The following is a 23,598-nucleotide window of genomic DNA, read 5'->3' on the forward strand; positions in this document are numbered from 1 at the left end:
AAACCCCATACCCTCCACACACAGCTTGCAGCTTACCTAGACCTTTCTCAGACCACGTAGCAATTCTTCCCCACTGAATACCCCCCCCCTGACCGTAGATCAGGCACATGCTCCGGATAATAATGTCCAGACAACACACACGGGGTACATACGACGTTTACGACTTCACCGCTTTGACACGGGCTTACACCTTCATACCCTCAGGCACCACCAACAAGGGGCGACCCAAGGGTTACACTCACGAGGTTACGACCGTAGGTACTCACTAAAAGCTCGATTAGGCAGCTCGTTAGGGCAGCAAGCCTATATTTACATTTATCTACCACTTGACCATCTCAGCTGCCCTTCCAACCACCCCTCCTTTTTAATTTTATTTTCTGCTCTACTTACCTACTCACTGCCTACCGAGCGCTCCAAGCACTGTCAACTGAACAATACTCTGACTAAGTTACCCTATTGTTTATTAAGATAAAGTTTCAGCCGTTAAGTTCTTTCATCCACACGTCTATTGCAAATGCCATTATGTACAACTTTTTACTGCTGAACACACGATGTTATCCTGTAAGGGTACTAATTTAACAAAAATGTGCAGACTGTAACACATGCTATCCAAATGTTAAAATATGTTTAGTAATAAGCTTGTCAAAGCCGTTGGGGCATGTCAAGCTCACTTGTTATATTTTCCATGCACACCAAAATAAAGAATTTAAAAAAAAAAAAAAAAAAAAAAAAAAAAGTCTGCAACCCAAGTCACCCACGGTGAAATAATCAATTATGATCATCTATGTTCCACTGCGACCAAATCCGTGATGCATCACCACCATCATCTATAAGAATATTTAATAGCTCTTTATTTTAATAACAATGGTGCAATTATAGATTTCAGGCAAGCTCCCCTTCTGCAAAATAGACAGCAATGCTATAATAAAAATTATATCACGCCTGAACCACATGCAATACCTACGCATCGCACTTAACAGGGATCTGGGAGAAATGTATCGGACAAACTTCCTACCCTTGCTACAAAAAAATACAACGAGGGTGGCGGGGCCTGGCCGCCGGATCAGACACGCTGTGTCTGAGCTCCTGCCTCGGAGATTGGAAAATCGGAGCCAACCGCGGGCCACGAGCAAACCATAGCCTGAAAACGCGATCATTAAATCTCCCAGGCGATGGCGATTCCGGGGATACCCAACAGGACCCCCAAAGGCACCAAAGCCACCCGATCGAGGCCTGAGGCCTACAGCTTGAGCTTGGGTGGGACGGCCGCTCACCCAGTTCTCTGACCGGCGGTCTGCCACCCCCCCCCCCCCTCTGGGCCAGGGGGGTCATCCCGGTCCCCACGGGCGACCACCACCGCAAACCGCAACATCTCCACTCCGACCGAGCATTAAGGAACAGACGGAGTGCACCAAGATGGCCGACCAACAGCCACAAGACACAACCACCGAGCAGAGCGCACAAGTGAGTCTAGTGGTCACCTCATGACGGAGAACAGCAGCGGCTCCCTCACCAAGCCCTGCGCCCATCTGGCGACACCCGTGCAACAAACGGTGGAGTGTGTGGAGATAGAGGAAGAGCGGGGGAAGGACGGGACCTCCCTGGGCACTCTTTACCAGGCAACAAGGCTGACACACATAACGGGCCCACCTGGGCTGAAGACCGAAGAGGGTGGAATCCCAGAGCACCAACCGCCTATCCTGGAAATCACCCACAGCAGCCCCCCACAGGGGAAGAACTCGGCCTCCCACGTGAGTTACCCGGTTCGCGGACCTGAGGTGCAGGGCTTCACGCAAGCCCGGGGCTATAGGGGGGACTTGACAATACCCTGCCCCGCACTTTCCCACACCAATCCCGAGATGAGGCACGGGCTGGGCCGGGACTTTATACCCCCAAAAAAGCACAGCAAGATGGCGGGTCAACCCACACGCTGGACTCATTTGTACTGTGCGGCCAAGCTGTCTTCCCGCTCCGGTGTGGGTGCTTTAGCAGCTAAGTCACTCGCAACATAATTAGCCTGTAGTCTAACTTAGCCACACACACTTCACATAGCCTGCACAACGCCAGTTAGACAAGCCAGAAGTTTTGCATGTGCCGCAGCTATTGCTCCTGTAATCGAATGTCAATGCATGTTGCCCACCCAACCAAACGTGAAACCTAAACCTGAATCACTCACCTTACTTTACCGCAGGTGGTGAACTACTCATAGCTTCACTAGCTCTTGCCACTGCATAATCATCACATGCCTAGAAAGTTAAACGATATCACTATGTTGTGTTACCAAATACCTAAACACGTAAAGCTATACCATTTCTATTGTTATATATATATAAAAAATGTGCTCGATCTACCATGTACCCATGTTCAATTGTTCGTATTGTGCTAGAGGACTGCCTTTGGGGTACCTCACAAGCAACTGTTATTTGCCTACGCACTACAAAAATAAAGAATTAAAAAAAAAAATACGAGATTTACAGACGTGGTCGTACCCATATATTTTGTGGTTCGCCCGTATAGCTATCCTGAAAATGAACATACTGCCGGATCCTATACCTCTACCAAATGACACCTCTAGCCCTACCGACGGCGTACTTTCAATCACTCCAGAACGCTATGATACGATTCGTGTGGAGTGGGGGACAGGCGAGACTCAGACAGGAAATCCTGTGCCTGCCACGAGCGTGGGGCGGAATAGCACTCCCGGATCTCCGCAAATACCATCATGCTACAGTGCTACAACGGGTCTTGGAATGGCATACTCATCCAGCACACAAACAATGGATTGAACTAGATAAGAACCACATGGTGTCGTCACTTCTCACTACAGTATGGAACTCGAAGAGACCTCCGACGACGCCCCAAGACTGCACCTCCACTGTGGCACAAACGCTAAAAACGTGGGACAGCATCAGAAGAATTCCACAGCTGACTCCAACACCGAGCCCAATGATACAGCTGTCATATAACCCTCAAATAGGAGGTGGGCTGCCGCCAACATCTTGGAGTATCCTAGGTGGGGGAGAATCGATGCAGATGTTTGCATATTTAATACATGTAACATAACGAAGTTACCGATACTGATGCTGTACTACCTTCTAATTGTTAATCTTGTTTAGGTTTTAATTTCTTTATAATCATATGGCTGCTCCCGATGTTGCGAGACCTGCGTGTCTCCCATTTTGCTATCCTATCGCACTGTTGTACATTTTCAGTGACACAAATAAAAGCCGTTTGAACTAAAAAATTATATCACGGAGTAGTAATTTATTATTTTAAATCAGCTTAGACAATGTGCATGCATGCACTATGCACACATGCATCCATAAGTTAGTATTAGAAACACAGTTCTCATAACACTGCACAGAGGTTTCTGAAAAGACTTGTATTTTTACTAGCATGTCTCATGCTCCCTAAATGAGAACGGTCAGCAGAGGGGGCATTTATTAATTTTTTTCTTCACTTAAATTTTCAAGCATATAATTGTAAAGTAACAATACACGTTCTCTGAAACACATTCACTGGAAATACATACGCTTAAAAACTGCACACAGTTAGGTGAACCACTTGTGAATAATAAAATGAAAAATGCAAACTCTTTATGAATGATGTGTAAATCAGTGTGTCACAATTCCTAAACATGCACCTAGCAGATATAATCACTGCACAAAGCATGTTATTTGAAATGAGTGAGGAGCACATTTTCACAGTTGTAATTACATATTTTAAACAACATGTACATGAAGATATATAAAAAAATATATATATATTTTTTAAACTACCTGCTCGTTAACCTTAGCATGTGATGGTCCATGGTGAATAAGTAGACGAACAATGTGAGCATCTCCCTTCCAAGCTGCAAGGTGTAGGGGGAAGCAACCCTTACAGTCTGCAATGTTTGTCACAGCTTCATTCCTCAAGAGAATTTCAACCACATCCCTGTAGGTATAAAGAAGTCTAAGCTTGAAATCCATACACCTTCTAAAACTTGCAATATAAACATCTCTTCCAAAACATCAACCACATGTATAAACTTGCAATGTAAACATCTCTTCCAAAACATCAATCACATGTATAGAGTGATGACTGATTAACAATGACATAATACAATCCTTTTTACTCATTACAGATATGATTGCAAGGTCCAATATATTAAATAAATTAGCAGCTTTAAATATTTTCAACTTCTTAAAAGTGGCTCTATCAAATCAAACTTGTCTTTCTCCTATTGTTATCTCTTCTGTTCATCTTTCAGAATGTTGTTCTTTTCTGATCTATTTCTCTTTAAAACATAGGACAAAGTAGGGATAATCACTTGACAAAGGGTGGGGCTTACGGCAAGCTCCAGTTCCTTTGTCAAGCTAATAAAGAGATTTGTTGAGTTTCTTTTAAGCGCTGCCTTTTGTCAAGATTTGTCAAGTGTAGAAATAAAACCATAAGATAAAGTAGTACCTATTTTGTCTTATAGATTAAAGAGAAATAGATGAGAAATGAAGGGGGGAAACAAAGGACAGTATAATAGGAAGAGAAGAAGAAACAATAGGAGAAAGGTACGGTTGAGCAGACACACTCACTTTAAGTTGGTTACAGTTAGAAACATGGAATTGCCTCATTAACCCCTTAAGGACACATGACGTGTGTGACATGTCATAATTCCCATTTATTCCAGAAGTTTGGTCCTTAAGGGGTTAAAGGACCACTATAGTGCCAGGAAAACACTTGTTTTCCTGGCTCTATAGGGTCCTTGGGTCCCCCTCATGCCGGGCTCAAGGGTGAGGAAGGGGTTAATCCCTGAACTTTTTTCACCAGCACCGGGCTCCCTCAACGCTGGGGACTCTCCTCCCCCTTTCCCGTCATCGGCTGAATGCGCATGCGCGGCAAGAGCCGCGCGCGGATTCAGCCAGTCTCATAGGAAAGCATTCTCAATGCTTTCCTATGGACGCTGGCGTCTTCTCACTGTGAGACAGCCACTAGAGGCTGGATTAACCCATTTGTAAACATAGCAGTTTCTCTGAAACTGCTATATTTACAGCAGAAAGGGTTAATCCTAGATGGAACTGGCACCCAGACCACTTCATTAAGCTAAAGTGGTCTGGGTGCCTATAGTGGTCCTTTAACCCCTTAAGGACACATGACATGTGTGACATGTCATGATTCCCTTTTATTCCAGAAGTTTGGTCCTCAAGGGGTTAATAGTTTGTAAAAGCAAATCCAAACTTGTTGGAAAGTCAGCTACCTGTTCACATAAAATAGTAATGCATATACGATAGATCAAATTAAAGTGGTACTTGGAGTAACCCTTTAATACCAAATGTAGAGATTAAACCTTCTGTTAAATGGTACTGACAAAACAGTACCAGTCATTCTATGTGTCGAGTAGCTATTCCATAAATTCCTGCATGAGTTTACAGTATAAGATTTTGGCATTTTTAAAGTATTTAAAACAGGGAGGAGGAAATAACTTAAATTTTACTCACGTACTCAAAAGGGAGTGAACAGCATTTTGTGTCTAAATCACTGCATTATGGTTTTAACCCTAGCCACCTAACTGCCCAAAATGTAACTGACTAGTCATCAGGTCTCCGTTTCAAAATCCCCTATTCACGATGACTATATGTAATAAATCATTTACCATAGAGAAGTTAAAAAGCTGTAGACACTGCTGACTAATTAGCAGATGAGTGAATCATAATGAAGATCTGGTAATAATACATTTTACAGATTGCCTCTTCCAACATCTAGTGCTTACCTATTGTGACTAAAGCCACTTTGTCACTGGACTTTGGAGAGGACTACTTGCCAGTCTTTTACCCTGTGCCTATGGCCCCTTTAAATTTATTTTTGCTTAGAGACCCTAATTGTGCCTATTGGGACTTTAAACATTGGTTCTTCGAACTCCTGAACAGTCGAAGTGGCCGCCATTCGACAACATGGTGGCGACCATCTTGTGCGCATGGACCAAAACCGCAAATAGACTTCAGGGGGACTTTCGTGCGAATGCCCTGGAATTATTTTCGGCATGAAAACCTCACAGTTCCCAGTCAGTCCTCCAGCGGCACTTAGCTGCGATTCTATGGAACTGTTTTGGTTATGAAATCCTGTGTTCGCCTGGGCAAAACTGACTTCCATATAATTTCAGAACCCCTGATCTGATCTGGGTGATTTTTGAATATGTTGTTCACCCAGATCAGGGCTATCAGGAGATGTAAGTTTTATGTTATGTTTTGGGGTACTTATGGGACTTTATAAAAATGTGTGCTTTGTGCAAGATGTGGTTTTATATTGAATTGGCGGCTGCTGGGGCCCAGCACATTCTATCTTCTCTTTCAGACAGGTCCTCGCTGCAACTATCGCAAATATGGTGTGCCAAAGGGAACAACATACTGGTAACCCGCGCCAACACTTTGATGTCTGTGGACTCATGAAAGATGGTAAGAGGAGCCGACAACAGCATGTGCCTGGCCTACGCCGCCACCAGAATTATCAGAAAAATCGGTATCATTAAAGGCGGATACTAATATTGCTGAAAATCATCCAGACTGATAATTGGTTGATCCCTAGAGTATATGAAGTATTACATTTGTCTACTAAAATAGACCAGATTTCAACACAGTATAAGTATTTGAAACATTGCGTGCTCAATGCGATTTTCGCGTTGAGCGTCGCGGAAGCACCTCTAGCGGCTGTCAGGAAGACAGCCACTAGAGGCTGGATTAATCCTGCAATGTAAACATAGCAGTTTCTCTGCAGGGTTAAAACCTGGGGACCTGGCACCCAGACCACTTAATTGATCTGAAGTGGTCTGGGTGACTATAGTGGTCCATTAATGTTACCCGGTTACATCTCATAATCTTTGCAAATGCATCAAAACCTGACACATTATCAGGATCGGAAATTAAGTTGCTGTATTCAAACATTACTAAAGACATTCAAAAGATTGGTGGGTGATTAGTGGTAAAATACCATTTACAAAAGTAGATTCCCTGGGGTAAGTATTTGAAACATTTCCTTACTTGTGTCCATTAAGTGAGGCATGGTGCAAAGGTGTATATCCTGAGTTGTCAACACAGTTCACGTTGGGGCCACGCCAAATGCTGAGAAAAGAAAATTAGTTGCAGTTAAATTAAATGTAATTTGTTAAAGACAGAAGTCTATGCAATATTGTAAGACACCCAGCAGGTCACTTTCCAACTATTTATAAGCTCACAAATGGGTATATTATTCTTAAGAAGAATCACATGAACATGGCATTATATGAACTCATTGTAATTATATGCAAATAATGGCAAGAAAGTGAAAAGGTGATTTACTGGAACAAGAGTGCATGACTGAGGCTGGATACAGTGAGAACGTATCCAATTTAGAGAACGTATTCAAATATGGAGGCAAAATACCAGAAGATATTTTTCTTGCTGAAGTGCTTTATGCACCTGGTGCCTGTCACATTTATAAAAGTGCCAATACTAAAGGGACACTATAGTCACCCAGACCACTTCATCTCAATAAAGTGGTCTGGGTGCCAGGTCCCTCAGCTATTAACCCTTCAGATGCAAACATAGTTTCAGAGAAACTGCTATGTTTACAATTGGGGTTAAGCCAGCCTCTAGTGGCGGACAGCCACTAGAGGCATATTATGCCTCCATCGCGCAGAGTGTCCATAGGAAAGCATTGAGAAATGCTTTCCTATGGACACTTTGAATGCGCATTCAGCTCCGCTGACGTCTGGCGGGGGAGCTGACATTGGAGGGGGAGGAGAGGTCTCAACCGCCGAGGGAGCCCGGCGCTGGAATAAGGTAAGATGCTGAAGGGGGTTTAACCGCTTTGTTTTCCTGACACTATAGTGATCCTTTAATAGAAATCGTCACTTTTATAGCTGTGGGCAAAAACACTTCCCTGACTGTCAGAAAGGTTTTCATTCAAAGGCATGCTATACTAGAGCTTGTGCCTGCCTCACCCCCTTCACAAAGAGCTTAATGAAAGTTCATTGAGAAGAATAGGAAAGCCTCTGATTGGAGTTTTTCCAGCATAGACAGAAAGTCTGAGCTAGGGGGAAAGGGGATTGCTTGCAAAGGCTGCAGACAAGAGACCTGCTGTTTTGCAAGCTATTTATAGATAACACCCCTAAAGTAAACATGTAGACAAATACTAAATTGCTAAATTGTTTTTAAAAAGATAATTCCTTTAACCACCTTAAGGACGGCGTCCGTGCTATTCTGTGCTGAACAATGCGGGTGGCACAGCATGCAATGCAGATGAGCACAAGCATCTCCTGGTCTGGTACCTGTAGGGGACCCGATCAGGGGGACTGCTCGACAACTTATGCAATCAACCGCTACATGTGATCATGATGACATCGCAATCACATGACTGGATCAGCAGTTACCATCATTGCCTGTAAGGGGACTGCCTGGCTTATCAGACATATCCTCAAGTTATAATAAAGCCACACGTATAATTAGATAGATAGATAGATAGAACTCCAGGGTCCAAAAAATAAAAATGTTTATTGCTTACAAAACAAAAATCAACATTTCAGTTTAATCTTACAAACTTTTATCAGTTGTTTGTTTAGTCAGAACTTGTACAGTTGCCTCAATCATTAAGGGGTTAATCTATTAACTGCATGGCCATTTCACATTGGTGTGCTAAAGTCATTTTGGGGCATTTGCATGCAAAAAAATTCTGCAAATTGCCTTTACTAAAGATATTTTTTTGTTTTGTCAGAACAAGCACTTTTAGCAAAAGTCAGTTTGCAAAAGAAAATTCTAAATATTTAAAAATAACCACCACACAAAAATAAAAAAAGGAAGAATGTTTTTTGCAATATCTAATATCATGGAAGTCTGTTTTTATAAATATCTCAAATATATACATTTTGCATTAGCATCAGTTAGGCTCACTAAAAAAAGAAAACATTGCAGATTTTATAGAGGTGTTTTTCAATATATTTTTGCAATTGAAACAAGATGAAATGTGTTAATTTGTTATTCTGTAATATATTGGAATTTATGCACAAAATGCAGAGGAATAAAATATTGAATAAAAAATGTATTGTATTTCAGGAATTGCTCATTTCACACTGCTTATTAATTTTCTTTTAAAGGGTTCCTTTAAACAGATGACGGATATATTCCGTCATGATTCCCTTTTATTCCAGAAGTTGTGTCCTTAAGGGGTTAAGCATTATGACCATATTTTGCTGTGAAACACTGCACTTGCTAAGTTTAACCCTTTAACTGCCAGAGGTGTAACTCCACCTCCCAATAATATAATACAAGCCAGAGTTCCAGGCTGGCTACTAATCTTTTTTTGCACAGTGTGCCATTCATTGACTAAGGGCAATCAGGTTCAAGCCCCTGCAACTCTGCAGAAACTGGAAGTGCTCCAGCAGGGGCTCAAGTAAGAGGACAAACCATAACTATACCGCTTACCCCATCACCAGCGACAGGGCCAGGGTACTCCTGGCATCATAACCACTATTAAGTCTGGGTAGCATTAAGTATAGTCATATAATGCATGCTCTAGTGGCGAGTTGCAATATATGTCAATCTTCAGTATCTTTAAACATCATGAAATAGCACTTAATAGGAGATACAAACAAGAAGGAAATAAACATAGAAACATAGAATGTGAAAGCTTGATAAACTGGATATACCAGTCAAACAAAAAGATACACTTACCTTTAGTGCCTGTTATACTATGTTGAGATTGTATTACCATCTATGTTTTCAACACTTCTGTATGAGTGTGTGTGTGTGTGCGTGCATGAGTGTGTGCGCCTGCATGAGTGTGTAACAAAAATTGGGTATAAAGTGCACTCACAGGTCTTGATAAAAAGATTATTTTATTTAGTGATGCAAATTACATGTGCAAACGAAGTTTTTTGATCTACGCTTTTCAAGATGTCCATCTTCACGGGTATAACCCCTAACTCGAAATCTTTCTGTCATTTCACGAACTTGTTCTTCACGATTATTAGGATCACTATTACACCGCAACACTCGCATGTATTGTGATATTGGTAGAGAATAACACACTTTATTGTCACCAAGACAGGATTATACAGGCACAAAATCAGCTTCTCCTGCCACCTTTATGTTATTAGGAACAGCTAACAAACTTCCTCATCATCTCACACATGCTGCAAAGAGAAGATTGTTTGTGGAGGGGCTAGAGAGCTAGTCTCCCATCCATAAATTGTTGGCATAATTATAGCCAGTCAGATCAAGAAGTGCAGAAATGTAAAAGGCTAGACCTAGCTTAAAATAAATAAGTAGAAAAAGTTTCATGTGGAACAACAATCAAAGCCTGGTCCTTTCAGAGACCTACTGGCAGAAAGTAATAACTATAGCTCAAATATCCTAAATGTCTTTATAAAGACACAGGAGCAGATGAAGGAGAAAATACCTCCCTGAAGAGAACAGCAGGTGGAAGGGCTGTAGAGGATGTTCCATGCCACCTCATTACATCCTACTTGTAACCTTATATATAATTCTAAAGATTACACTGAATCTGACAATTTAAAAATCCCAGATTTCAAAGAACATGGACTTTGATGTTTCACCATCTGTTGGATAAAGCCTGGATAATGTCAATGCCACAATTATTTAAAAATATTTGCATACTTTGTGAAATTCATGTAGACGGCTCCAGGATTTGGGTTTTATAGGTTTCCCTCTATCTCCTGTTTGACAGTCATATACAACTGTATTTTACTGTTGCCAATATGTTGTATTCTAGTTTTATACATGGTTTTGAATCCTTCACAATTACTTAAATGTAGAGTTGTTAAAAGGTAATTCCAGTTCAAAACTGAGGAGAATAAAAATCAATAAATTAAAAAAAATAGAGCCAATTCCTTTTGGAACAGTGTCAAGTGAGGAGATAGGCCTGTCTATGAGGACTGCCACAGAGTTGTAAGTCCTATTTATTTATAAAATATGTTACCAGGAAGGATACATTGAGATTTCTTTTGTTTTCAAGTATGTCCTGGGTCCATAAAACATTGCGTTGATACAACAGGGTACAATGAAATACAATAACAATATTTAACATAGAACAGATAAGAAATATATAATCAACCATGACAGGTGCATTCTATTTTGAGATATGTATAGAGGGATCTCTTAAAGGATCACTACAGTGCCAGGAAAATAAAATCAGTTTTCCTGACACTATAGTACCCTGAGGGTGCCCCCACCCTCAGGGTCCCCCTCCCGTGGTGCTGAAGGGGTTAAAACCCCTTCAGTTACTCACCTTATTCCACCCCTACCAACGTCAGCTCCCCGGTCTGAAGTCAGTGGAGCAGAATGCGCATTCGCGGCAGTGCCGCGCGCGCATTTTAAGTGTCCATAGGAAAGCATTTTTCAATGCTTTCCTATGGACGCTCTGCGTAATGGAGGCATTAAATGCCTCCAGCGTTGCAGATGCGCCTCTAGTGGCTGTCCGGAAGACAGCCACTAGAGGCTGGCTTAACCCCAAATGAAACTGCTATGTTTACAGCAGGCAGGGTTAACCCTAGAGGGACCTGGCACCCAGTCCACTTCATTGAGCTGAAGTGGTCTGGGTGACTATAGTGTCCCTTTAAAGTATTTAAGGCATGGGGAAGATTTGAAAGTGTGCGGGAGGTCGTTCCATAATTGCCTTGCTGTGTAGGAAAAGGAGGATCGAGACGCTTTCTTTTTGTATAGAGGAAGACTAAATAAAGTGCTGGTACTGGATCAGAGGTTATAGGAGGTGGCAAAAGCTGTAAAAGAGCTACTCCTCAGAGCCAAAAAGCACCTTTATAAAGATGATGTTGTGAACAGGTAGTAGCTTCTATTCCTGCTTGAGTAGACAGAGCGGCAGATGGACCAAATCCTGCCTGTAAACCTGCCAGGCACCAGAAGGAAAGGACAATGCAGAGGGACAGGTCTGGATCCTATGTCAGCGACCTGTCACGCCTTTTTAATCGGGAGTGAGCACAGGAAGGAGGCAATGAGAAAGGGCACGGTTATACAATTTGTGAATGAGTGGCTACTTCACCAGAGAGTTTTCTGTTGCTTGTGCAGATTGGCCGGGACAACACGCTAATCTTAACACACCAAGGTCACAGCTCATGTTTTGTTTCGCTGCTGATAGGACACCAGTATAATACCTATGATTAACCCCTTTAGGACAGAGCCAATTGTACATGTTTTTATCACAACAAATTCAAAATAAAACCTGCAATTTGCACTATATGTCTGTTCAACCATAATTTACCCCTTTCATATTAAGTGTACCCCTACTTATTAGATATTTTATTCAGAAAAAACAGGGCTTTCATTTAATATCAAATATTTATATAAAAAAATATGAATAAGTATATGATCGAATGTTATTTTCTTAGTTCGGCATGGAATTTTATTTATGGATGTCATAATATGGTTAGCTTTTACTGCAATAAAACACACTTGTGTTCAGCAATGTCTCCCGAGTACAAAGAGTACAGGTTTTATGGAGTTTTGAAAAGGTTTCCCTTTTCCGTTTATACACTTTGAAATTTGCCATTACCCCCAACATGGCATACCATTTGAAAAAGGAGTCAACCAAGGGTATTCAAAATAGGGTATGTTCAGTCTTTGTAAGTAGCCACACCCTGGCCAAAGTTAACATTCATATTTGTTTTTTTAATTTTTACACAAGTTTTGGAAAGTTGCAGGGTTAAATAAAGGGCCTGCAAATTAAATTCTTTGGAATACTGCCTGGATTGTATGACAGGTCCCCCCCTAATTGTAATTAATAAAATCACTTAATTATGTAAAAATACTAATATATATATATATATATATATATATATATATATATATATATATATATATATATATATATTTATTTATTTTTTATTGAAGCAAAGAGCTGCACTCATAGGTCTTAATCCAAACATGTAGTTTAACCCCTTAAGGACACATGACATGTGTGACATGTCATGATTTCCTTTTATTCCAGAAGTTTGGTCCTTAAGGGGGTAATCAATATTATTCATAAGTTGTCCCGATGATAGACCGGGACGACTTATAAATAATATTGCATAAAGTACACGATTAAGACCTATGAGTGCACCTCTTTGCTTCAACTTAAAGGGACACTATAGTGACCAGAACAACTACAGCTTATTGAATTTGTTCTGGTGAGTAGAATAATTACCGTCAGGCTTTTTGCTGTAAGCACTGTCTTTTCAAAGAAAATGCAGTGTGTACATTACAGCCTAGTGATAACTTTCATCATAGAGATTAATTGATTAAATTCATCTCTTTGAGGAGATGCTGATTGGCCGGGGCTGTGTTTGAATCGTGCTGGCTCTGCCCCTGATCTGCCTCTCTGTCAGTCTCAGCCAATCCTATGGGGAAGCACTGTGATTGGATCAGGCTACCACTTCTGATGATGTCAGCAGACGGCTTGTTTTTTGTTTTTTTTTAGGCAAACCGCATGCAGATCTACAGCTTCTGGCTTGAATACAGTAAGATGTTGCTATATTTATGAAGGCATGAGGGGCCCAGGGGGGCTAGATGGTGGTGTTAACACTATAGGGTCAGGAACACTATAGGGTCAGGAAAAAAGGTAAGAGATTAACCCCTTCCTCACCCTAGAGCCCAGCAGGAGGGGGGCCCAGAGGGTGAGGGGGACCCAAGGACCCTATAGAGCCAGGAAAACGAGTACCGTATATACTCGAGTATAAGCCGAGTTTTTCAGCCCATTTTTTGGGCTGAAAAACCCCAACTCGGCTTATACTCGAGTCAAGGTCTGTATTATGGCAATTTGCATTGCCATAATACAGACCGGGGGAGAGGGGGGCTGGCAGAGCTGTAACTTACCTGTTCTGCAGCTCCTGTCAGCTCTCTCCTCCTCTGCGCCGTCCGGTCAGCACCTCGGTCAGCTCCCAGTGTAAATCTCGCGAGAGCCGCGGCTCTCGCGAGACTTACAGTGTAAGCTGACAGAAGAGCAGAACGGACGGCGCAGAGGAGGAGAGAGCTGACAGGAGCTGCAGAACAGGTAAGTTACAGCTCTGCCAGCCCCCCTCTCCCCCCCACTGAACTGCCACTGGACCACCAGGGAAGGAGAGCCCCCCTCCCTGCCATATATCAAGCAGGGAGGGGGGACGAAAAAAAAATATATAAATAAAATAAGAAATAATAATAAAAAAATAATAATAAAAAAATAATAATAATAACAAAAAAAAAGGGGTATAAGGACCACTATGGGAGGGGGGGGGGGGTATAAGGACCACTATGGGAGGGGGGGGGTATAAGGACCACTATGGGAGGGAGGGGGTGGGTTAAGGACCACTATGGGAGGGAGGGGGTATAAGGACCACTATGGGAGGGAGGGGGGGGGGGTAAGGACCACTATGGGAGGGAGGGGGGGGGGGTAAGGACCACTATGGGAGGGAGGGGGGGGGTAAGGACCACTATGGGAGGGAGGGGGGGTATAAGGACCACTATGGGAGGGAGGGGGGGGATAAGGACCACTATGGGAGGGAGGGGGGGGATAAGGACCACTATGGGAGGGAGGGGGGGGGATAAGGACCACTATTGGAGGGAGGGGGGGGGATAAGGACCACTATTGGAGGGAGGGGGGTATAAGGACCACTATGGGAGGGAGGGGGGGTATAAGGACCACTATGGGAGGGAGGGGGGGTATAAGGACCACTATGGGAGGGGGTGGGATAAGGACCACTATGGGAGGGAGGGGGGGTATAAGGACCACTATGGGAGGGAGGGGGGGTATAAGGACCACTATGGGAGGGAGGGGGGGGGGTATAAGGACCACTATGGGAGGGAGGGGGGGTATAAGGACCACTATGGGAGGGAGGGGGGGTATAAGGACCACTATGGGAGGGAGGGGGGGTATAAGGACCACTATGGGAGGGAGGGGGGGGTATATGGACCACTATGGGAGGGATGGGGGGGGATAAGGAACACTATGGGAGGGAGAAGGGGGATAAGGACCACTATGAGAGGGAGGGGGTGGGATAAGGACCACTATGGGAGGGGAGGGGGAAGTAAGGACCACTATGGGAGGGGAAAGTAAGGACCACTAGGGGAGGGGAAAGGTAGGGGACCACTAGGGGAGGGAAGGGTAGGGACCACTAGGGGAGGGGTGAGTCAGGACCACTGGGGGGGGGGGGGTGAAGGAACACGGGGGTGGGGAGGTAAGGACCACTGAGGGAGGAGGAGGGGAAGTCAGGACATATGGGGGGGGAGGGGGCCGCAAAAAATGTTTTGCCTACGGCGGCAAATATCCTTGCACCGGCCCTGCACACACTGCATTCATGCACACACGCTGCACTCATGCACACACGCTGCACTCATGCACACACGCTGCACTCATACACACACGCTGCACTCATACACACACGCTGCACTCATACACACACGCTGCACTCATACACACACGCTGCACTCATACACACACGCTGCACTCATACACACACGCTGCACTCATACACACACGCTGCACTCATACACACACACATACGCACACACTGCATTCATTATACACACACTGTAAATAAATATTCAATTAATATATTTTTTTTAGGATCTAATTTTATTTAGAAATTTACCAGTAGCTGCTGCATTTCCCACCCTAGTCTTATACTCGAGTCAATAAGTTTTCCCAGTTTTTTGGGATAAAATTAGGGGCCTCGGCTTATATTCGGGTCGGCTTATACTCGAGTATATACGGTATGTTTTCCTGGCACTATAGTGGTATATATGTATGTCCTAATGAAAGTTCCAAGCTAGGAAGTGAAACGTTGACTGACTTGTGACAATAAATCGATGTGCTGTACAAATCCAGGAATGCCGGTATTTATCTACTTTTATATCAAAGTGTGGCTTGGCACCCAGTATCATCTTGGCTGGAGGTAGGAGTGCAGAAGCTCTTTATTTTTTCCTATATATAGAATTAGATATATTAATATTAAAATACACTTAGACAGTGTATGTATGTGTATATATATATATATATATATTTAAAAAATTTTAAACTGTCCATGTGATCCTGAGGTCGACCGGGTAAGTACAAAGGACGACGAGGACGTGCTATGCCGCCCCCCGGCGTTTAGAGCCAGGTCCCCAAGGACGGCACAGAATCGGACAAATCTGTATTCCCAACACTATAGAACCCTCTGATCCTCCCCTCCCTTCTGGAAGCTAAAGGGTAAAAAAAACCTTTATTCACACACCCGATTCAAGCGTAGAGGTCCCCCAGCAATGAGTCGGTGCTCCACCTCCTCTGTCATGCAACAGGGGGAGTTAAAGCGCATGCACAAGCAAGGGCCACATGAGCATTAGGCTCTCCCCATTGCTTCATTGCTTTCCTAGAGGGATTTTACAGATGCTGGATGCAACCTGGAGTCCAGTAAACTCCTGGAAGTACCTTTATTGGCTCTCTGTTAGACAGCAACTGGATTCAGTCTTAGTATTGCAATGTAAACATTGCAGGACTAAGGGGGAAAGGAACACTGCACCCAGACCACTTTAATGAGATGAAGTGGTCTGGGTGCCTATAGTGTATAGTATAAGAGTTGCTATGTTAAAGGGTTACTCCAAACACCATGACCACTTCTGCCTTTTGAAGTGGTCATGGTGGTAGGAGCCTGGATGTGTACTGTTTCAGCAACGGGTATATTCTCCATAAGGGACACCTACAGGCCAAAATATATTTAGCTTTTAAAAAAGAAAATTAAAATGCTTCTATATATCAGTTTTGCTAGCAAATGTGTAGATTGGGAGAAAAACCTATTTAGAAATGTATTTTTCCCCCCACCTGTAATTCAATTATTTGGCACAGACTCTTTCCAAGGAATTGATTGATAAAGGAAAGTAGAAGAGACCTACCACAGGAGATCTCTTCTGCTTTCCTTTATCAATCAGAAGATATCTCCCCCCATAGAAATAACAGATCCGCAGAGTTAGTGAGTATAGGAGCGGAGTGACAGGACATCATTCCATTTAGAAGCCAGCATGCCGCATCACGTAGGAAAACTGCCATGCTGACTAAGTGTCTCCAAGCAGGGCAAATCAGTGAAGAGCAGAGGACCACCATGGGTGGATTAGAAAACAAAGGCGTAGGAGTATGGTGGATCATCTCTAATGAGATCGCTATGGGGGATCAGAGAAGCATCGTATTGGATCTAGATAATAATCAATGCACACAGAAAACTTTAAAAGGAGCACTATAGGGTCAGGAACACAAACATGTAAAACTAGGGATCGACCGATAATCTGTTTTACCGATATTATCGGCAGATATTCTGTATTTTCGGCAATATCGGTATCGGCCAATAGAGATACCGATATTGCCGATAATGCAGACCAGGACCGCCAGCACCATTAAAAGCCCGGCGGTCCTAGGGTGGCCCGCAGCAAGCTGTTACTTACCTTTCCAGCAACTCCTTCAGCACCCTGTGTAAATCTTGCGGCCTGCGTACAGCGCAGAGCGTTGCCATGGTAACCCGTGGCAACGCTCTGACCAGGAGATTTACACAGGGAGCTGCTGGAAAGGTAAGTAACAGCTTACACTACACAAACACACTGCATCCACCACACACACTGCATCCACTACACACACACACACACACTGCATCCACTACACACACTGCATCCACTACACACACACACACACACACACAGCATCCACTACACACACACACAGCATCCACTACACACACACACAGCATCCACTACACACACACACTACATCCACTACACACACACACACAGCATCCACTACACACACACACAGCATCCACTACACACACACACAGCATCCACTACACACACACACAGCATCCACTACACACACACACAGCATCCACTACACACACACACAGCATCCACTACACACACACACAGCATCCACTACACACACACACAGCATCCACTACACACACACACAGCATCCACTACACACACACACTACATCCACTACACACACTACATCCACTACACACACTACATCCACTACACACACACACTACATCCACTACACACACTACATCCACTACACACACTACATCCACTACACACACTACATCCACTACACACACTACATCCACTACATCCACTACACACACTACATCCACTACACACACTACATCCACTACACACACTACATCCACTACACACACTGCATCCACTACACACACTGCATCCACTACACACACTGCATCCACTACACACACACTGCATCCACTACACACACACTGCATCCACTACACACACACTGCATCCACTACACACACACTGCATCCACTACACACACACTGCATCCACTACACAAACTACACAAACACTGCATCCACTACACACACTACACAAACACACAGCTCCCCTGTCTAAACACACTGCATCCACTACATGTGGCATGTATATTTTGTGCATTTACCTTTAGAAATAGTTTATTTTTTCAAAATGGTAAATGTACAGAATATCTGCAAATTATCGGCTATCGGCCTGAAAGTTCACAGATTATCGGTAACGGCTCTAAAAAAAATCAATATCTGTCAATTCCTAGTTAAAACCACCATGGAGCCACCCTGGTCCCCTTATGCCTCCCTAAATATAGTAAATCTTACTTTTATTGAAGTCTGCAGCTGCATGTTTTGTGTCTGTTTCCTTTAGACCTGCCCACTGCCTGCTGACATAATCAGAAGTGGTAGCCTGATCCAAACACAATGCTTCCTCATAGGATTGGCTGAGACTGTCAAAGAGGCAGATCAGGGGCAGAGCCAGCATGATTCAAACACAGCCCTGGCCAATCAGCATCTCCTCATAGAGATGAATTTAATCAATGAATATCTATGAAGAAAGTTCAGTGTCTGCATGCAGAGGGAGGAGACACTAAATGTTTGGATGCATTTTAGGCAGCCATGACCCAGGAAGGATCTCTAACAGCTATCTGAGGAGTGGCCAGTGAAGTTAACACTAGGCTGTAATGCAAACACTGCAGTTTCTCTGAAAAGACAGTGTTTGCAGCAAAAAGCCTGAAGGTAATGATTCTACTCACCAAAACAAATTCAATAAGCTGTAGTTGTTCTGGTGACTATAGTGTCATTTTAAGCACCATAATCACTACAGTGCACTTTAGAATTGTTTGACTTCTTACCTAGGTTATTCAGGGTGCTGCCTCCCCACCACAACATCTTTCAGAAAGCAGGAAACTCTTTGTCTGAGAAAGCCCAAGCCCCCTGCAATCATCTGAAGATCTCAGTCAATGAGTTAGACCTGCAATTCCTGCTAACAGAATATCCAGGAGCTTGTGGTCCCCTGAAGGCAGTAACAGAAGCATGGAGCGGTGCACAGTTAAAAAATTCTGACTACTTACCAAGGATGGGGGTGGAGGGGAGGGGCCAAGGCCACTCCTGACAACATTACAACTACACTGCCAAGCACTGGTTTTGCTGCTTGTGTTTCTTTAAGATCAATTTGACAGCCACTATAAGCCTGGTTTTGGACAAATGTAAACATGGCCATTTCTTGGAAAAGGCTATGTTTTATATTGTCTGAAAGAAAGGGATAGGGCTTATGCACCAAAACGTCATCAAAATTAAATTTTTTGGTACTTTGAGTGTCTTTTTAAAATCTTAAAATGTCTCTGCTATCAAATCATGCAGACACAGCCCACTCCTTTATAGCTTATGGCAACAAGCAAAGGTAATAAAATCATCAACCTAGCAAGGTCCCATTGCTGGGGCAACATGGTAGCCTGCGCCATTACAACTACAGAGCCCTGCAAGTAATTTCATGCAAAAATGATACGTTGAAAAATGTACGGTACCTAACTTTCTGCATTGGATGTAGGACACATGGATAAATTATCAAGCCTAAATAGGCACACATGCAGGCTCACCCCACTTACACAGTAGCTTTATATTTATTTAAAAAAAAAAAAATGTGTCATGTCTGTTTGCATAATAAGTGCTGTGGGCAGAGGTAGAATGGATTTATCATTACCTAAAAAAAGTTTTCTAGTTTAGTTCCATCATCTTCAGGCTCTCTCATGTAAAGCAATACCACTGGTGTTATTGTAGTTATGTGTGAGTAAAAAAACATGGGTTTAAGTAACATTTTACTAACCCTCCACAGATTTTATTATGCATGCACACTGAGATTGAATACACATCTACTGCACATCATGACTTGATATAAAAATTAATTTTCCAGCAGAAAAAAAACGTGTTTACAGTAGCCTCCAAACAAAATTTGGTAAAAAAAACTAAAAAAATTAGACATACAAACTCTCGACTTGGGTCTTATAAGTTGATTGTTATGGAGTTTCTTATACACAATCAGCCTTCATGAAAAACAATAGTTATTTATAGTTTAAGAATATAAATTGTAATGAAAATGTAAATAAATATTAACAAAGAGCATAAACATTTCAGACTATAAATGTGAAAATATTGTTTAGACTGGCGCTGTCACTTTTTTTTATTTTTTATTGCGATATTCAAAATCAAACCCTTGTTTGCCCCATTTTTAAGACACTTTTTTGCTAACTTATAAGAGGAAAAGTAAGGACTACATTTTGCTTTTGTAGAACAAATAAGTTGGCATAGGTTTACAAAGGGAGGACCTGTAGTCAAGCTCAACAGTCTTTGTCAACCTTATCATTTGCCCTCTGTGTGAATACTGTGTTTGCCTCCATCCAGCACCGCATCACATCACCTAAGCTTGAACCAAGCACGCCCAGCTGTGGGTAGATGAAACTTTCTAGACACTGCCATCTTAGAAACCTGAAGATGACATTGAGAAAGAAGACCTAGGGGGCCCACACTGCCTAAAACATCAAGTTATGCCTAGGTTCCAAAAATGGTTACGGTGTTTGTACAAAGGAACAGATCCCTCAGCAATCATGCGAGGTATCCATAATCCATAACATGAAAGAGTCACTTTAACCCCTTAAGGACCAAACTTCTGGAATAAAAGGGAACCATGACATGTCATGTGTCCTTAAGGGGTTAAAGGACAACGGTCACCTCAAAACTATTGTATAATTACTCCTTTCATCAAGTTTTGAAAATAAAATAAACGTAGTTTAAAAAAAATGAGAAAAAAAAAATCAATTAGGTTTTGAAAACAGAAAGTTAGTCTCTGTGGTCTTCCTTGCTGCACTCCATGTACAGTAGCAGTGAAGTCCACAAAAGGTATCTGTCCATCAAACACTGTCTGACCAAAAGTGCATTTATATGGCTGAAGGATGCGGTCATATGCTAAAAGTGGGAGTGACTTTTTAATTTTTTTATTCTACATACACTTTATTTTAAAAAATATCTATTTACTTTCTAAACTTAATGAAAGGATATTTAAAAAATTGTTCTGACGTGATAGTTGTCCTTTAAGAACAAATACAAACAGATCATAAGTTTCCGTTAAGCAGGGTTTCCCAAACCAGTCCTCAAGATCCACAGTCCAGGTTTTTTCTGTATTTTCATAGGAAAAAAAACGCAAAGTTATTAAATCCTGAATTGATGGTGGGCCATTAGGACTAGTTTGGGAACCAGCAAAATAATTCCACACAATGAAATCATAATATACCCTTTCTAAAATACAAACACCTGAGTTCCCTAGATAAATCACATGGGGGAACCAAGACCTCCCACTATTCATATTGCTCAGTGACAGTATAGCACCATTACTTTTATCCACACTTGCAGGTGATAAGCACATTTTACCATACTCCTTCCTCTAATTTTCCTTCACTTCCATTTGTTGTGTCGGCCACACTACTTTGTTATTGTTACCAAAAAAGTTTGGAAAGATTTTATTTTCTGTATCCCAATACATTTTGACAAATGTAGTTTGGAAAATATCATTACATAGACCATGAATAAATCCCAGAGCTACTAAAATTATTCTTCTGGTACTGGTCAACTTGATTGCAGTAGTTTTGAAAGCAGCAGAAATGTCCACAATCAAATAAATCACTGGCTTAAAGGGAGTAGTTATGATTGAGAAACAGGGAGAGTTAAATATAAGGAGAGGAGCTAAGAAAAGGGAATATGGAAAGAGGTCAAATAACTGAGGGGTAACAGTAAAGGAAAACTAAGCATCAAAACTGCTACAGCTTAAAATATTTAATGTAGCAGTTGATGTAAAAGAACTATATGAATGCAGTCCTAGTTTTAAACAATCTGATTTGAAGAGTGTTGAAAATAAAATAGAGGACTCCCAGCCAACAGAATCCTACCCACTTTGCCTGGAAAATCATAGGAGGAGGTTTACCTTTTTTAGTGAAGACCTAAAATATTTGTACAGGCAAGCAGGATTCTGCTGCACTAAATCACATATGACCCTTTCACTGGCACCACTTTTCCCTTTCATATAAAGTATCTTATACAACCCTTGAGGACTTTCACTACGTAAATATCAGCCTGTCTGTGACCCAGCTTCCTGTAAGTGCATTCCAATATATAGAACAGCTGACCCCTCAAATTGCAAACTAGATCCATCCTGAGAAACTAAACTTGCTCAGGAGGAGGAAATGGGAAAGACAACTTATAGTCAACAATCAAAATAAAAGCAGTTACATTGAAAGATGTATGTGATTATGCTGTTACTTATGGAATCAGCATTGGTAAATTGTTGGACAATGACAAACAGTTAGGACTTCCAAATGTATTTCAGGCAAAATAATATTTAAGAGGCAAGAACAAAGTATTAATAGCAGGTCAGTTTGATACATGATGCACGGTCAGCAGCCCCAGTTGTGCTGCTTGTTACAAGAGATCTTACAAATAAATCATTTCACAAATGTTCGAAACAAACAAAAAAAACTTTTTGAGCAATTCTGAGCATGAGCATGAGCATAAAAGGCGCTGACTGGTGGTACCCTACATAATAATGCCACTCCAACAACTCTGAGCAATTAACTAAACCAGTTTAATGTGTAATTCACATCCACCCAAGTCTTTCTCAACACAGCCAGGGCTCTATCCAATAAGCAGCTCCTGTATTCTCACCTAGATGTACACACAGGAGGAGTACAGCAGTAAACAATGCCAAAGAACTCCACAGGACTGCTAGCAGAATAGGACACAGCCATAAAGACAACATGTACACTTCACTGAATGGATATGTAGATTGTCATATTGATAAACATACGGCATTAGCACGGGGTGCATAGTAACACAGGTATTACCTGAGCAGGCTGCTGAGGGGGTGACTGGTCGTAGCTCCCCCTGTGCCCCCCACTCCTCCCCCGGTATTCCCTCCTGGCCCTGCGCCACTTAGCCGCTTCCCCCCAAGCAATCTTTCCACAGCTGCCCGGTTCCCGATACGGGAGGCCTCCAGCAGCTCCTGCTCCTTCCCCATCCCGCCGTCACCCCGGCAACCACGCCTTCGCCGCCACTTCCGAGACAAGCGCATTCACGTCACACGTACAGTCTCCCCTCCCCTCCCAAGCCTCAACTCAGTTTCACTGTCTGCCATACTTCCGGGTTGTGCGTCACCTCGCGTCACATCTATACAAAATGTTCATTTTTTTTTTTTATATCAATAAAGTTGTTCCAAAACTATAATCCTAGAACAGTAGAACACGGGTTTAGTGAATGGTAGCAGCGAGTCAATAGCT

General features: G+C 42.5%; 1 protein-coding gene across 7 annotated transcripts in view; it reads right to left on the bottom strand.

Annotated features, from left to right (window-relative positions):
* Positions 1-23,339, bottom strand: part of ANKS1A (ankyrin repeat and sterile alpha motif domain containing 1A) — a 98,624-nt gene extending 75,285 nt beyond the window's left edge. For all 7 annotated transcript variants that reach the window (XM_063453070.1, XM_063453062.1, XM_063453067.1 and 4 more), the window contains exons 1-3: positions 23,167-23,339; positions 7,011-7,091; positions 3,780-3,936 (exon numbers count right to left, since the gene is read on the bottom strand). In XM_063453070.1, the coding sequence (XP_063309140.1) occupies positions 3,780-3,936; positions 7,011-7,091; positions 23,167-23,339 (411 nt within the window). The remainder of the gene's footprint in view (positions 1-3,779; positions 3,937-7,010; positions 7,092-23,166) is intronic.
* Positions 23,340-23,598: the final 259 nt, after the last annotated feature.

This window comes from Pelobates fuscus, chromosome 1 (genome assembly GCF_036172605.1).
Source record: "Pelobates fuscus isolate aPelFus1 chromosome 1, aPelFus1.pri, whole genome shotgun sequence".
In the NCBI taxonomy this organism is placed as follows: Eukaryota; Metazoa; Chordata; class Amphibia; order Anura; family Pelobatidae; genus Pelobates; species Pelobates fuscus.